The 13,215-nt window shown below is 41.3% G+C and overlaps 1 protein-coding gene across 2 annotated transcripts in view; it reads right to left on the reverse strand.

The window, feature by feature from the left end:
* Positions 1-2,093: 2,093 nt before the first annotated feature.
* LOC609770 (contactin-associated protein-like 3) overlaps positions 2,094-13,215 on the reverse strand; it is a 190,422-nt gene continuing 179,300 nt past the window's right edge. For both annotated transcript variants that reach the window (XM_038527282.1, XM_038527281.1), the window contains exons 22-24: positions 8,129-8,365; positions 7,874-7,945; positions 2,094-3,868 (exon numbers count right to left, since the gene is read on the reverse strand). In XM_038527282.1, coding sequence (XP_038383210.1) covers positions 3,675-3,868; positions 7,874-7,945; positions 8,129-8,365 — 503 coding nt within the window. In that variant the 3' untranslated portion in view covers positions 2,094-3,674. The remainder of the gene's footprint in view (positions 3,869-7,873; positions 7,946-8,128; positions 8,366-13,215) is intronic.

Consider the following 13,215-nt stretch of genomic DNA (forward strand, 5'->3'; position numbering starts at 1 on the left):
TGTCTTGGAGCTGGAAAATGTGTCTGTGGGGTCCAGAGTAGCCATGGGCACACAGACAGACAAAATGCATTTCCCCATCACTTGGAGCGAAAACCACTTCATGTTTATCCCTATCTTTCTAATTCTTTCTCTTGTGTTGCCAGCCATTATGAGCCAGAATGGGGAAAAAGTAGACAGCCAGGATCCATTGAAGGCACCCAGGGAATCCTTAAACATATTAGCTGCATGAATGCAAAATAATAGATTAAACAACCCAGTAAATATGTTTTCATTTACTATGGGTCCACTGCGTTCCCCCCTTGTTGGAAGACTATTTCAACAATCCAGCTGCATCGTCAGAGCTCCTTTATACTCCATGCAGAAAACGCTTCAATCATATTTGTCTTTCTTCAAAGCAAGAATCATAAACTCTTATTTTTTAAAAATCCACTGAAAACAATTATCTATCTGATGTTCTGTATGAAAGAAAATGAAAATTAAAGATTTTTCATTAAAGAAAATGAAAAGATTCCAGAAGTATTGGCTATTCTAGACACACAGAATGCCCCAATATGTTTTTCTTCATGGCTACATAATACTGGGGAGGTAGTGAAGGGGCAATTCTCTTCATAATAAAGAGAAATTCTGAAGATCTAGTCCCAATAATCAGTGTTAATTTTGTACTACTTTCCTTTTCTATTTGGAAATAAAACTTGGAGAATTATTATCTTTTAACATTTATTTCATAGATGGATGTTATTTGCAACTGGAATTTATATACTTATAGTGCTCTAGAAACCCAACTCTGGGGGAAAATCGTGCAACCACTTTTGAGTAGATAGTAAACATTCAACAAATAACTTACTGATTATTAAATTATTGTTCTCTGGCAAAGGTTCAAATATCTACATTCATAGGCATTTTAACTTGTGCTAATCAGTATGTGTTATTCACTTTGTGTTTTACTTTGTGTTTGGCAATTTAAATACCATCACAGATAATATTAACAGAGCATAGTATTCTCTCTATATATAGTAGAGATAAAGTAGTACACACACAACAGAATATATACATTTGCACATTTTTTAATATTTTAGGGGGAAACAGTATAATTTCATAATTCAAATTTCATTCAATTTCTCTTAAAAATATTTTCCTAATTTAATTCAAAAATTTTATTTTATTAACAAATAAGCAGGTAAAATTTACAAATCAGTAAAAGAAAGTGGGTGGTATAGCACTGCAATTTGGTACAAATATTTTGTTTCCTCTTTTAAAAAGAGAGCAGAATACAATGAATTTCACTATCTATAAATCTGTAAAATGCCAGCTACCAAAGTGATTAACATTTTCAGAACTTAATACGATCATTTGTTAAAGTTGCAATGATTTCAGGGTGTTAATATTCAGCAGTACATTAAGTAGAACCTATCATATTTGTGTTGAATCCTTCCTCACTCTGCATAGGTGTTTTTTGGGAAAAGAATATGTGTATCATTCATCATGGTAGGTTCTTCCTATATTACTATATTAAGACCCTGAAAATCCTTCATTTTTCACTTGAAGAAACTTCAATAAAGATATAGTACTGTGGTAGATTAACTTTAAAGTGACCCCCCATGATCTCAGCCTGCTGGTTCAAGTCCTTATGTAATCCTCTCCTCTTGAGTGTAGGCAGGACCTATGACTTACTTCTAACCAACAGAATATGGCAAAGGGGACAAGCTGTCACTCCTATCACCACATTACATTATATAAAACTCCCTCTTATTAGCAGACTTGTTTTAGAGTCTCTCTCTCTCTCTCTCTCTCTCTCTCTCTCTCTCTCGTTAGCCTTGAACAAAAGCAGGCTTCCATGAATCTTCCAGCAGTAAGGAACCGAATGCTTCCAATAACCATAAGAGTGAGGACTCTCCAGCTGAGTCTCCAGATGAGAACACAGCCTGGGCTGATACTTAACTGCAGCCTTGCAGAAAACACAGTACATCCGTGCCCAGCTCCTGATCCACAGAAACTGTGAGATAATAAATATGTGTTGCATTAAGCCACTAAATTGTGGCAATTTGTTAAACCTTATAGAAAACTAATATGAAACCATAAGAAAAAAGGTTTGCTTTTTTTTTTTGAGAAAAGACTTAGTATAGAGGATATCTTTTTCCATTGTTTAAAAAAATCAGAGAAAAGTAGTCATACACCCAAAGGTAATAGCAAGGCTAAGTGTATAGAGTTTCAGGTGGTCCTGTTGTGGTCAAAGTAAGCAGTCTAATTCCTGGCAGGCACATGGCAAGTGGCATATGAAGAATGCAGCACATTTTATTTATAACTGACTAATGAGTGCAAATGGTGGGCTCCATGCAATTATTTTATGACCCCTACCACAAAAGTAGTTACTGGAACAATTCCCATGGTCAGTACAAATTCTTTGCTCCCCTTGTATGCAAATATCCCCTAATATGAAATGAACTAATTGATTTTGGATTCTCTGATGGAAGCTGATTCCGAGATCCTAGGTTCTTGACTAGAATGACAGATTTAGTTCAGATCATACAACCTGCACGTTCCCTTAGCATAAGCATCCTTCCACTGATATTCCAAATAGTAACTAGACTCAGATGGTAATTCCGGGGATGCCCTGCCTAGATCAGCTCAACATTTAGAAAACTAAATGGAGAGCTTTAGTTCAAAATATGACTTTTCCCAAGTAAATGAAAAGACAATCATAGGAAATCAAATTGTGATAACCTTCAGAACAAGAGAACCACAGGACTACGAAGAATAGTGACCTAATCACCCCACTTTTGAAGGAAATAAATTTAGGATTATATTTCAATCCAGTGAAATGGATGAAGGATACATTTGCAGTATTAAGTATAGAGTTTATACCTGGGCACAGGTTTGGTTATAAAATATACACTTTGGGGAAATCATTAGATGATCTTTATCATAATTTACAAAGAGGGAAATGACCAATTACAAAGAAAAATAAGCAAAGTGTTGCAGATTGGGACGCTTTACACGCTTTGCTACCTATGAATTTTTCTGTTCCTTAAATAACAGAATACAATTTCATAGCCAACATTCAATACTCATTTCATCACTAAAATGTATGCAAATTGATTTAAAAGAGACAAATAATAAAAACGATTGGCAGAAAAACCTTTTTTTTTTTTTTTTTCCAGGTTTCTAATGCATTTTTGGCCACTGGGTTCTGGTTCACAGGCAGATGGAAATGCACTCCAAGACCATCTGAGAAGCATTTCCCAGCTTACAAATGTCAGCAGGAGATTGATAAAGAAAGCAAACACAGACTTCCACACAACACAAAACACTAGAGTCCAACTTTGACTTTTATAAACTTCTGTGTCTCATTTTTAAGAGAGTAGGGCCACAGCTCAAATCCTTGTTCTCACTTAAAACCCAAAGTCGTTATGCAAAATGCATTTGAACTTTCAAAGATCGGGCCAGAACAGTCAGAAACCGCCACACAGTGATTAATGAGCACACCGAAGTCACTTCTACATAAATAGATCATGAAGCAGCACTGAGCAGAGCCTCCCAGGACCACAGGAGAGCAAGCTGATGGCGCTACAGAGCTACCACCTGCCCAGGAGGACAAGAGGGGGCTTCATCTGCTGGGAGCCTGGCTTAGTGACTAAGTGACATCACCAGAGCCATAAGTAAACCACTGCTGCCCATCAGAAGAAATACTCTTTCTGGCTTTCACTAACTATATTTTGCACGTTGACCTCACTTTTCAGAGCAGTTTCAGCGTTGTCTCCAGTTTGCGGAATATTTGACTCATTTTTTTGGTATAACCATCTCTGTTGATAAACGCGTATAGCTATGGCAGTGATGCAGAGCAAGATAAATATCACAACCGCTATCACACCTAGTGAGAGAAGAGAAAGAAAAAATATCATCAGAATATATATATTCTATATTCAACTTCATAATATATATATAATATAGATAACCTAAAGCTTCGTTTACATCATATATACATCATCAGAAAGTTGGAAACCAAGTGGCATTATAACACTGAGTGTACTTCTAAGTCTATACATCCTTTAGATACAGTAGTTTTATGCCTTTATGCTAAAGATCTTTCAGCTCGGCTTTTAGTTAATGCCCTTTAGTTAAGTTCAGAACCGCAATGTGACCTCTTAGGTCATGCTCACACTTCATGCTAATGAGTTTTCATTATTTAAAAGGATAGAGTGATCAGACCTGTTGTAGAGTGTTATTAAATGCTATGTATTTTAACAAAAATTTGGTGCTGATATTCTGGTGAATTACAGTTCTGTGGTGTGTAGGCCACTTGCTTTTATGAGCCTAAAAGAGTCTTAAGTAATCTCTGTTGCTGGGGGATGGAGGGGCATGCCTTTGTGTGATCCCCTTCAGTGGTTTGTGGGTGGGGCCTATGACTTGTTTTTAACCAACAAAATACAGCAAAGGTGATAAGCTGTACCTGATTATGTGATTATGTTACATAGAGCTGTAGCACCGGTCTATGGGAGCATCCCTCTTCTTGGCTGGCTGTAAGGTGGTAAGCAGTCATGGTGGGAAACCCTACATAGCAGAGAACTGCAGGCAGCCTCTAGGTGCTAAGGGCAGGCTCTAGCCAGCAGCCAGCAAAAATCCAGAAGCTCACAGTCCTATGGCTACAAGACAGTGAATGCTGCCAACAATAATGCAGGTGAGGAAGTGGATCTTTCCCCAGGGGAATCTCCAGATGCGCCCCCAGTCTTGGCTGACACCCTGATTACAGCCTTGTGAGATCCTGAGCAGAGAACCCAGCTAAGCTGTGCCCAGACTCCTGACCCACAGAAACTGCAAAATAATAGAAGTGGGTTGGGTTAAGCTATAAGTGGGTGATAATTTGTCATGCAGCAATAGATAACCAATATGCCATTGTATTAAAAATTTGTAGAAATATAGATAACATTCAGCTGTAGGGAAAGTAAATTATTTGACATCTCCTGTTAGAAATGCTTTCAGTACTGAAACATGAGCTATGTCAGTGGTTCTCAGCTTTGGCTGCACAGCAGACAAGAACTCAGAATCTTTGGGTGGGAGACTTGAATATCACTCTTTTTCTAAAAGTTCCTCAAAAAATGATTTGAAGCACTGCCAGGGTTGGAACGGTCAAATGAATCCTACAAGTGTTTAGGCTATCTATACCATCTATACCAAAACAAGAAGGTACAAAAAAAAAGCATTCACTAGTCATTATACTTTTAAGATGATTGACACAGACCTTAAAATTCCAATTAGCAAATGTTATGAAATCCTTTACTGTTTAGTTATGTGAATCAAAATTTGTATTGTAAAATGAAGATTCTTCACTATACTCTGGGGCGGACAGAAAGAAGTATAATGGAGTCCAACCAACTCAAAGCGTGGTTGGGTGTCTTTGGTCACAGAAATTCCTGAGCATGTGTTCAAGAGTCTTTTTGAGGATTCTTAAATATTAATGGGTAGAATAATAATCATTTTCAGTATATTTTGCATCTCACTTGAGAACAAACAGTAGAGTTGCTATAATTACTTTCTTGTTTAGTTATAGGACTTTGCTTTGAAGAGCTACATCATATTCAATTTTAGTATCAGGGACAGTAACTCAATAACAGTGATCAGGCCACTTGATTATACAATTACTGTCACCATTATCCTCAAACATCCAGGATGTTATTATGTACATAATTGATTACTAGCTTGTTTGTTTTGTGAGGTTTGGTAGAGTCCTAGAATAACCTCTGTCTTCATCTGCTATCTGAAGAGATTGAGATAATTTGAATAATGCATCAGATGCCTTCCATAACCTTCGTTTCAGCAATTCCAGTGTAAATGTGTTTGTGACAAGTGCTCATGCCCGCCTGCCTCTCCATCTATCTACACCTCTGTCTCTTTCTCTCTCTGTCCATTTACAGGACAGATTCCTTGGCAAGAAACCCACTGTGATCTCTGTGATTTTACTGGATGTGAATGTTATTTAGGTTAATTCTCCTTTCCTCTATTGTTCCCTTGCCTTGCAAGAGAAGAAGGTGATAAAGCACAGTAGAAAACGTAGAGAAATCCACCTATTGGAGTAATCCCTTAAACAGATCAAATACTTTACTTGGGGGTGCAGTCTGTGATCAGTTTGACTTAGGGCTGAGAATTCTACCCAGAATTCTACACCATAGGTCAATATACTTGGCAGCTGACAAACCATGCAGCAAACAGCCACCACGCAGACTGAAAGCAGATCCAAGCGAATTGCAGGGGCCAGTAACCTGAGTTGTTATCACCCTACCACCTTGTGTGCTTTGATTCTCTATCCCGTCTATCAAGAACCAGATAGGATTTCTCAGGGGAATAATATCGATGCTGCTTATTTGCTTTGGACATCTTGCCAATGATAGTTAACCAAATGCAATAAAGCTCCGAAGACTACATCTGTTCTATCATCATCTTGACTATCATCATTGTTCTTTCTCTCTCTCTCTAATGATATTTTGCATTTTTAGACTTTGATTCCTATTTTGAAAATATTAATCACACTTAAGTCAATTTATTTTAAATCAGCTTTTATAGTGAAATCTCATTGAAAAATAAATGAGAATGGTTTAGGATTAAGATTTGACTTATATTTTAACATAAAAGTACTCATTTTAGATATAGATTATAAATAGCATACACGTTTTTTGTTTGTTCTTGGGCTTGTGAAATCAGGGTATCATATACCTCACTCACTACGAAAACAGAAGTAGTTGAGATGGGAATGGACATGTTCACACTCTTACATAGGTTTGGTCAGCACTCGAAAATGTCTGAATATTTTCCTAGTGGTCTGGAGAAAATCGGCATCTTGGTGAACAGAAATGAACAGATCCAGTGTGATCTGGTGCACAGCCTGCCTGAAGACTGGACATCCAATTGTATCCCCCAACTTAAGCACAAATTCCCTTATTTGGAATAGCAATGGGATGGAGAGCAGTTCACTTCCTCCATACCAAGCAGAGTTTGCAACTGACACATTTCAATAATCTACGTAAATAAGTGTACACGTTCTCTGAATCATAAGGAGGAAATTTGAATATTCATTCTTTAAGGTGGACGTAAATAAATTCTGTTTCAGAGAATACACTGGGAGATATTTAAGATGCAATTACTTTTACCTCTTCGGATACATGTAACTACGTAGAAAATATAAAGATATATTATATATATGAATATATATTTGAATATATATATTTATAGTTTAGCTATCAGACTTTGCTTTAAAAAGCTATATTATATCCAGTTTTAATGTCACACATGTAGAATACATGTGACACTAAAAATATATAGATTATACAAATATATATGAATAATTATATTTATAAATATAAATATATGTAAATCTAAGATAAGGAGGACACCAGAAATAGTTTTATGTATTTATGTTCAGAAGAACCTTTAAGTTTTATATCTCTATGTTTACGAAAATGACAATTTGCATGGTTTAGGTGCTTCTTTCAATATATGTCTGACTTTTTAATATCATTTTTTTAAAGTTTTGGGCTAATGGACTCAGACGTCCATGGCTAATTTGAATCAAGGGGGTAAAGGTGAATAGGATATATATATATCTTATATATCCTGAAAAATATGAATGGGCATTTTCAAATGAAAAACCTTCTTATTATTGTGTCGTTTGGTAACTATCCTCTTAAAAAGCGTCTCCGTGGAACCACGGGGTCTTCCACCAAGCGCCCGCAGATGCCGACTTGGTTCAGCCCCATCCAGAGCATCCCCCGGTGAATGCGGCCCGCCACTGCCCTCGCCCATCGGCGCGGATTCCCGGACACTTCTTGGCTCATGCCAACAGTGACAACCACGCCAAGGACCAGGTCATTCCCAGCCCTGTTACCTCCGATGACAGCAGAGTCACTTCTGTCAGCATTAACTAAGGGCTGTCCCCCATCTGTTGGTCCAGAACCACCTGCAGTAGAGAAAGGGAGAATGACAGAGGCCAGCGGAAGGAGGACTCTGGAGACATCACACACACACGGGACGGGCATGAGCAAGCGACCGCGGCCAGGGCACGGCGAGGCGCGGCGCACAGGGCTTTGGAGAGCTGGAGCACGGGCGGAGCAGCGGAGGAGCGCGGGCCGGGGGCACGCACCTGCGCCACCTGCCAGCGGGCCGGTGGCCTCCCGCGCCGGGGCTCCGGGCCCCGCCCCCTCGGCGCAGCGGGTGGCGGCGGCCACGGGTCCGCGCACCGTGACCGTGACCGGGGCGGGGCCGCCGGGGCGCAGCGCAGCCTTGAGCGGGGCGGCGGGGCCGAAGCGCACGGCGGACAGGCAGCCGGTGAAGCCGCGCGCGCCGGCCCGCAGCGTGTCCGGGTCCGCGCCGGGGGGCTCTGCGGGCAGAGAAGCGGGCACACGTTAGGGCGCCGGCCCCCCCGGGCCCCCGGGCCCCCGGGCCCCCCGTCCCCCCGTCCCCCCGAGCCCTCCGCCCTCCGTCCCGCGGCCTGCGCCAGAGCCGGGCAGGTGCGCCCTCCCCGCGCGTGGGCAAACCCGCGCCTCCCAGGAGGCAGCTCCCCTGCCCCCCCTGCCCCCCCCTGCACGAAGGGATGAAATCTCCTGCCGCTGCGCTCTGCGAATGGTCAGTGCCCTACCTGGGAACAGGGTTTGCGGCCCACGATCTAGGGGCTTGCAGTGAAATGTCGCCTGAGCTTGGGGACACCAGGGAACCCCTCTGCCGCACTTCTGCTCTGCGGTTTACACTGGGGTCTGGGCCCTGCGCTCCGCGGCCCCACAGCGCGAGGCCCCTCCCCAGGGCAGGTGCCGGCGTCGGGGGAAGCCCACCCCGGCTGCTTTGGCCTTCGCGGCGGTGGTGGAGGTGGTGGTGGCCTGCGCTCCCTTTCCAGACGTCGGCGCTGGCCCTGCCCTCGCTCGCACCTGACCCAGGCCGGTCAGCCGGAGAGCAGCGGCCAAGGAGGGCACAACGTCAACTCCCTCCCTTGGACGACGCTTAGCGCCTGCAGTGCGCTTGCCCCCGGGCACCGCGTCCGCCCGGGGCGAGCGCAGCGCGGGCTTCAGAGGTCTCAGGGAGGCATCCGTGTCCCCCGCAGAGGAGGCCACCCCGAAGTGGGGACGCTCGGCCTCGGCCCCCACACTCGCCCCTGCTTCAGTGCCTAGACTAGCCTGTCCACATCTTTTCCTACCAACCCCAAACCGCAGCGGAGGATTTACCCAGCAGCTTCCACACGCTGGGCGTCGTGTGAAGTGCTTTGCCCAGGTGAGAATCTAATGCTCACAGCGTGACACCGTGAGCGCTTTCACTTCCCTCTGGAAGTTAGTGATGTTAGATTTTAGTAAACCAAGGTCTCCCACGTGGGGTGATCTGGATCCAGGCTGCTTGGAGAAACCCCCTTTTCAACAGGGTATTATCTTATGCACGTGTCCATAATTGCTCACAGGAAGGGACAGGGAAATGGGGGTCATCACACTCTTCTTTCTACTTTAACGAATACACATACCTTCCTCTGAACAATATGTATAGACTCTAGAAGTGGGGTTTTTGGTTGGTGTAATTGCTGATCCTTAAGTTCGCCCTGAGAATCTCAGCTGTGATTCAGTCTCTCTTGATTCTATACTTAAAGTCTTTGAGGATAATCTTTATTTTCCTTTGAGTTGGAATTTTTGAGGGGTACTGCTCTTTTGGCTTCCATTTCCTGATAATATAAGTAACTAGAAATACTTTTGATTGGATATGGATAATCTAAGACATATATGCTAGACGCCGTGAAAAAGAGCTATTTTTTTTCTTATACATATAAAGAAGAGCCAGGGCTTAGCGCAAGATTTAATGGCTTGTCCCTCACTTCCTGCCAGTAAGCAGGTGGTGCAGGCTTTCAGATGAGAGCATTTGAACTCTGAAGCCAGCGTGCATAACCATACAGTCAGCCAGCCTCACCTGGGCCATCAGTTATAGGTCATTCTCTGTAGACCCTCTGTTGCTTTCACGTAACAGGCGGCAGGTTCCTTATTCTTGCCAACCCCCTCGCCCTCACCTAGCTTAGGGTCTGTTACACAGGACACAGGTGGTATATGTTTTATAATCAAAGAATCAACTTGGTCCTATTACTGCCCTTCTCTGAGTACTTTGGCTGTTGAAACTTTTTAAAAAGTGGCACTCTTGAGAAGTGGGCTGAGGAAGACAGAGGTCCCAGCTTGTTAAAAGAGACTACTTGCCTTGGCCCAAGCTAAAAGGCACTTTCATGGCTGGCTGCCGTATTATGCCACTGAGTTATATTGAACGTCATGGTAATTAAAGACCTCCTCACTGTCACTAACATTAAGCAACACACCCTGAAGCTTCTACTTGAAGGGTGATAACATATGACACCCCAAAATAGGCTACTTTGGCAAAAGGATTTTTGGGGGCTAACAGTACTTGAAAAACCACAGGTGCAAGGTACCTGGGTGGCTTGAGCATCTGCCTTAGGCTCAGGGCATGATCCCAGGGTCCTGGGACCGAGTCCCCCATCGGGCTCCCCACAGGGAGTCTGCTTCTCTCTCTGCCTGTGTCTCTGACTCTCTCTCTGTGTCTCTCATGAATAAATAAATAAAATGTTCAAAAAAAGAAAAGAAAAAAAAACACAGGTGCAAGAAGGGCACTCTGACTTCCCCTTTTTTCTTCCCAAAAGCAGGAGATAAACGCCTGTGGCAAAGCTGCCCACTCTGTACCAGGAGGAAAGAAACTTTCTAGTCATCAGAGAAGAAGGGTTAAGCTGGAGAAACCTGTACTTAAAACCTTGTTAATGTAACTCTTCAACGCCTTAGCTTCCTGGTACCTTTAATTACTCGGCACAATTACTGCCCTGTGTTCCATCTAGCATATACACCCTATCTGCTTTTCGGGTCTTCGTTTTCCTATGGAGCTCCATGTACATTTAAAAATCTATATGCTTTCTTTCCCCTTGTTAATCTATCTTAGATCAATTTAATGTTTCGGCCTGGCCATAGACTCTAAGAGGGGAGATGGAAAGTTTCACCTCCAGATAAATGCATGGGGTGGATTTCTTCAATCTTATTACATGTCTCACCCTTTTTCCTATTAAACTTCATCTCACTATTTCAGTCTGTCAATCTTGAAAGCCAAATCTTTTGTATCCTTGAAAGCCAAATCTTTTGTATCCTTGCTCCTTCTGGTTTGGAAAAGAGCCATATTTTTAAGAAAAATGGTCTAACTTTGAGACTTCTAATAAATGCACTGGGAGCTGCATAGCCTTACAAAATTCTGTTCAGTAATGTTAAAATTGCAAAAGTAATTGTAATGTAAAAGACCTCTAAAAGCAACTAAAATTAGAGGCACGTTTACATTGTTATAATCATAATAAACAACTCTCTGAAATAGATAGCTATCTGGTCAGTTTGATTATATGAGGCATCAAGGAGCTTTATATATGGTGGATTTCAGGTAGATTCTTATAGTGAGGTATAGAGAGCTTGAGACAAGTCCATTAAATGATTGTTTTAAATTAAAAGAGTTCTTTTGGGGCTCCTCAGTGGCTCAGTGGGTTAAGCATCTACCTTAGGCTCAGCTCATGATATTGGGGTCTTGGGATTGAGTCCATTTGGTTCCCTGCTCAGGAGGGAGTCTGCTTCTCCCTCTTCCTCTACCCTCCGTGCCCCACCCCCCACTACAGCTTGTGCTCACTCTCTCTCATATAAATGAATACAATCTTTAAAAAATAATAAAAAATAAATTAAAAGAGTTGTTTAAAGATGATTTTTTTTTTTTTTTTGCATTCAGACAATGTATTTTCCCTAAAGAAAGGCATCCTTGCTTGAATATACTTGAGAGAATGTCAAGAAGAACTGACATGGGAAAACACTACGATAGCAACATAGGACTTCTGCAACACTAAAATACTAAAAAATCAAAAAAACAAAACAACAACAACAACAACAAAAACAAAAAACACTACTGGCCAATGAAAAGTCTCAGCTGCTGAGCAAAAAAGAGGATCTGGACAGCACTTCCTTTCCCTGTCAAAGTCTGACACTAGCGCTACCAGGCTAGGGTAACAGAACAAACCTTGGGCAGACATTTATCTGAATTAATTAGACTAATTTTGTAGAATTTATTTTATAAAGATAAATTTAAAATGTCTGTAGGCAGTGCTATTACTCAAGAAAGAAACATCAGTAGAACATGATATTGCAGTATATTTTCGTGTATTTCAAGAATTTGTACTTGACACTTATACATATTTGTAGATTGTGGGTAAGGACATGTGTGGGTGGATTTATGTGCCCACATAGCCTATTATTAATCATGCAGTTGTAGCCGTGACTATGTATGCTTGTTGGGTGTCAATATACATTGAGAGGTTTACTGTTCACTGTTTTCCGTTGCCTTCATATTTTTTATCCTGAGGTCATGGTCATGATTCATTTTTTGACTGGAATAATTCTTTGGTATTTTCCTCAGATGGGATGCATGGTCAATTATTTAATCTCAATCCTACCTTGTTACCCAAAATACGTTTTTGTAATCGTGTCAAATACATTATATTTTAGATGCTTGTGTTGTAGCTCATTTTTCAGCAGTGTTAAAGATAATCCTCATCATTTTTTTTTATCCCACTGTAACAAATGAGAAGTTGGATGACGATGCCATAATCATTGTTTTTTCATTGTAGTAACTTCTGCCTAGAAAGTTTGGGAGATTTTCTCTGTGGGTTTTGCAATTCAGAAATGTTCCCAGCTGTAAGACTTTTTTCATCAGAATGGATGCATTCTTTCAATCTGCAACTCAGGTTTTCCTTTAGCTCAGAGAATTATTTTTTTTAATGCATAATTTTTGTCTTTGCTTCTAATTCTGTTTCTGCATCTCTAATTATTCATGTTAGGTTTTCTTTTATTTTCCCTCCTAATTTCTCTCTCTTAATCCTTTTGCTCTGTGGTTTAAGACAGTCCATCTCTATAATATTCTGGGCTAGTGTTTAAAGATAACCAGTGATGATTCCTTCTTTCAGATGACCCAGTGAAATCTTGAAAAATCATGTTACTTTAACTCCCAGAGTTTGTGTGTGCCTATGTGACTTTTTTCAAATTTCCTTGAGTGCCAGTTCTATCCTAGCTGTCTTCTGTCTTCTTTAACAGCTCTATTTTGATGTGAGAGTTTTATTTGTTGTTTTAATCCTCCTCCCCATCTCCTTGGGGGTGACATTATTTTTTTTATTACTTGTTTATTTAT

The sequence above is a fragment of the Canis lupus genome, chromosome 1, assembly GCF_011100685.1.
Source record: "Canis lupus familiaris isolate Mischka breed German Shepherd chromosome 1, alternate assembly UU_Cfam_GSD_1.0, whole genome shotgun sequence".
Taxonomy (NCBI): Eukaryota; Metazoa; Chordata; class Mammalia; order Carnivora; family Canidae; genus Canis; species Canis lupus.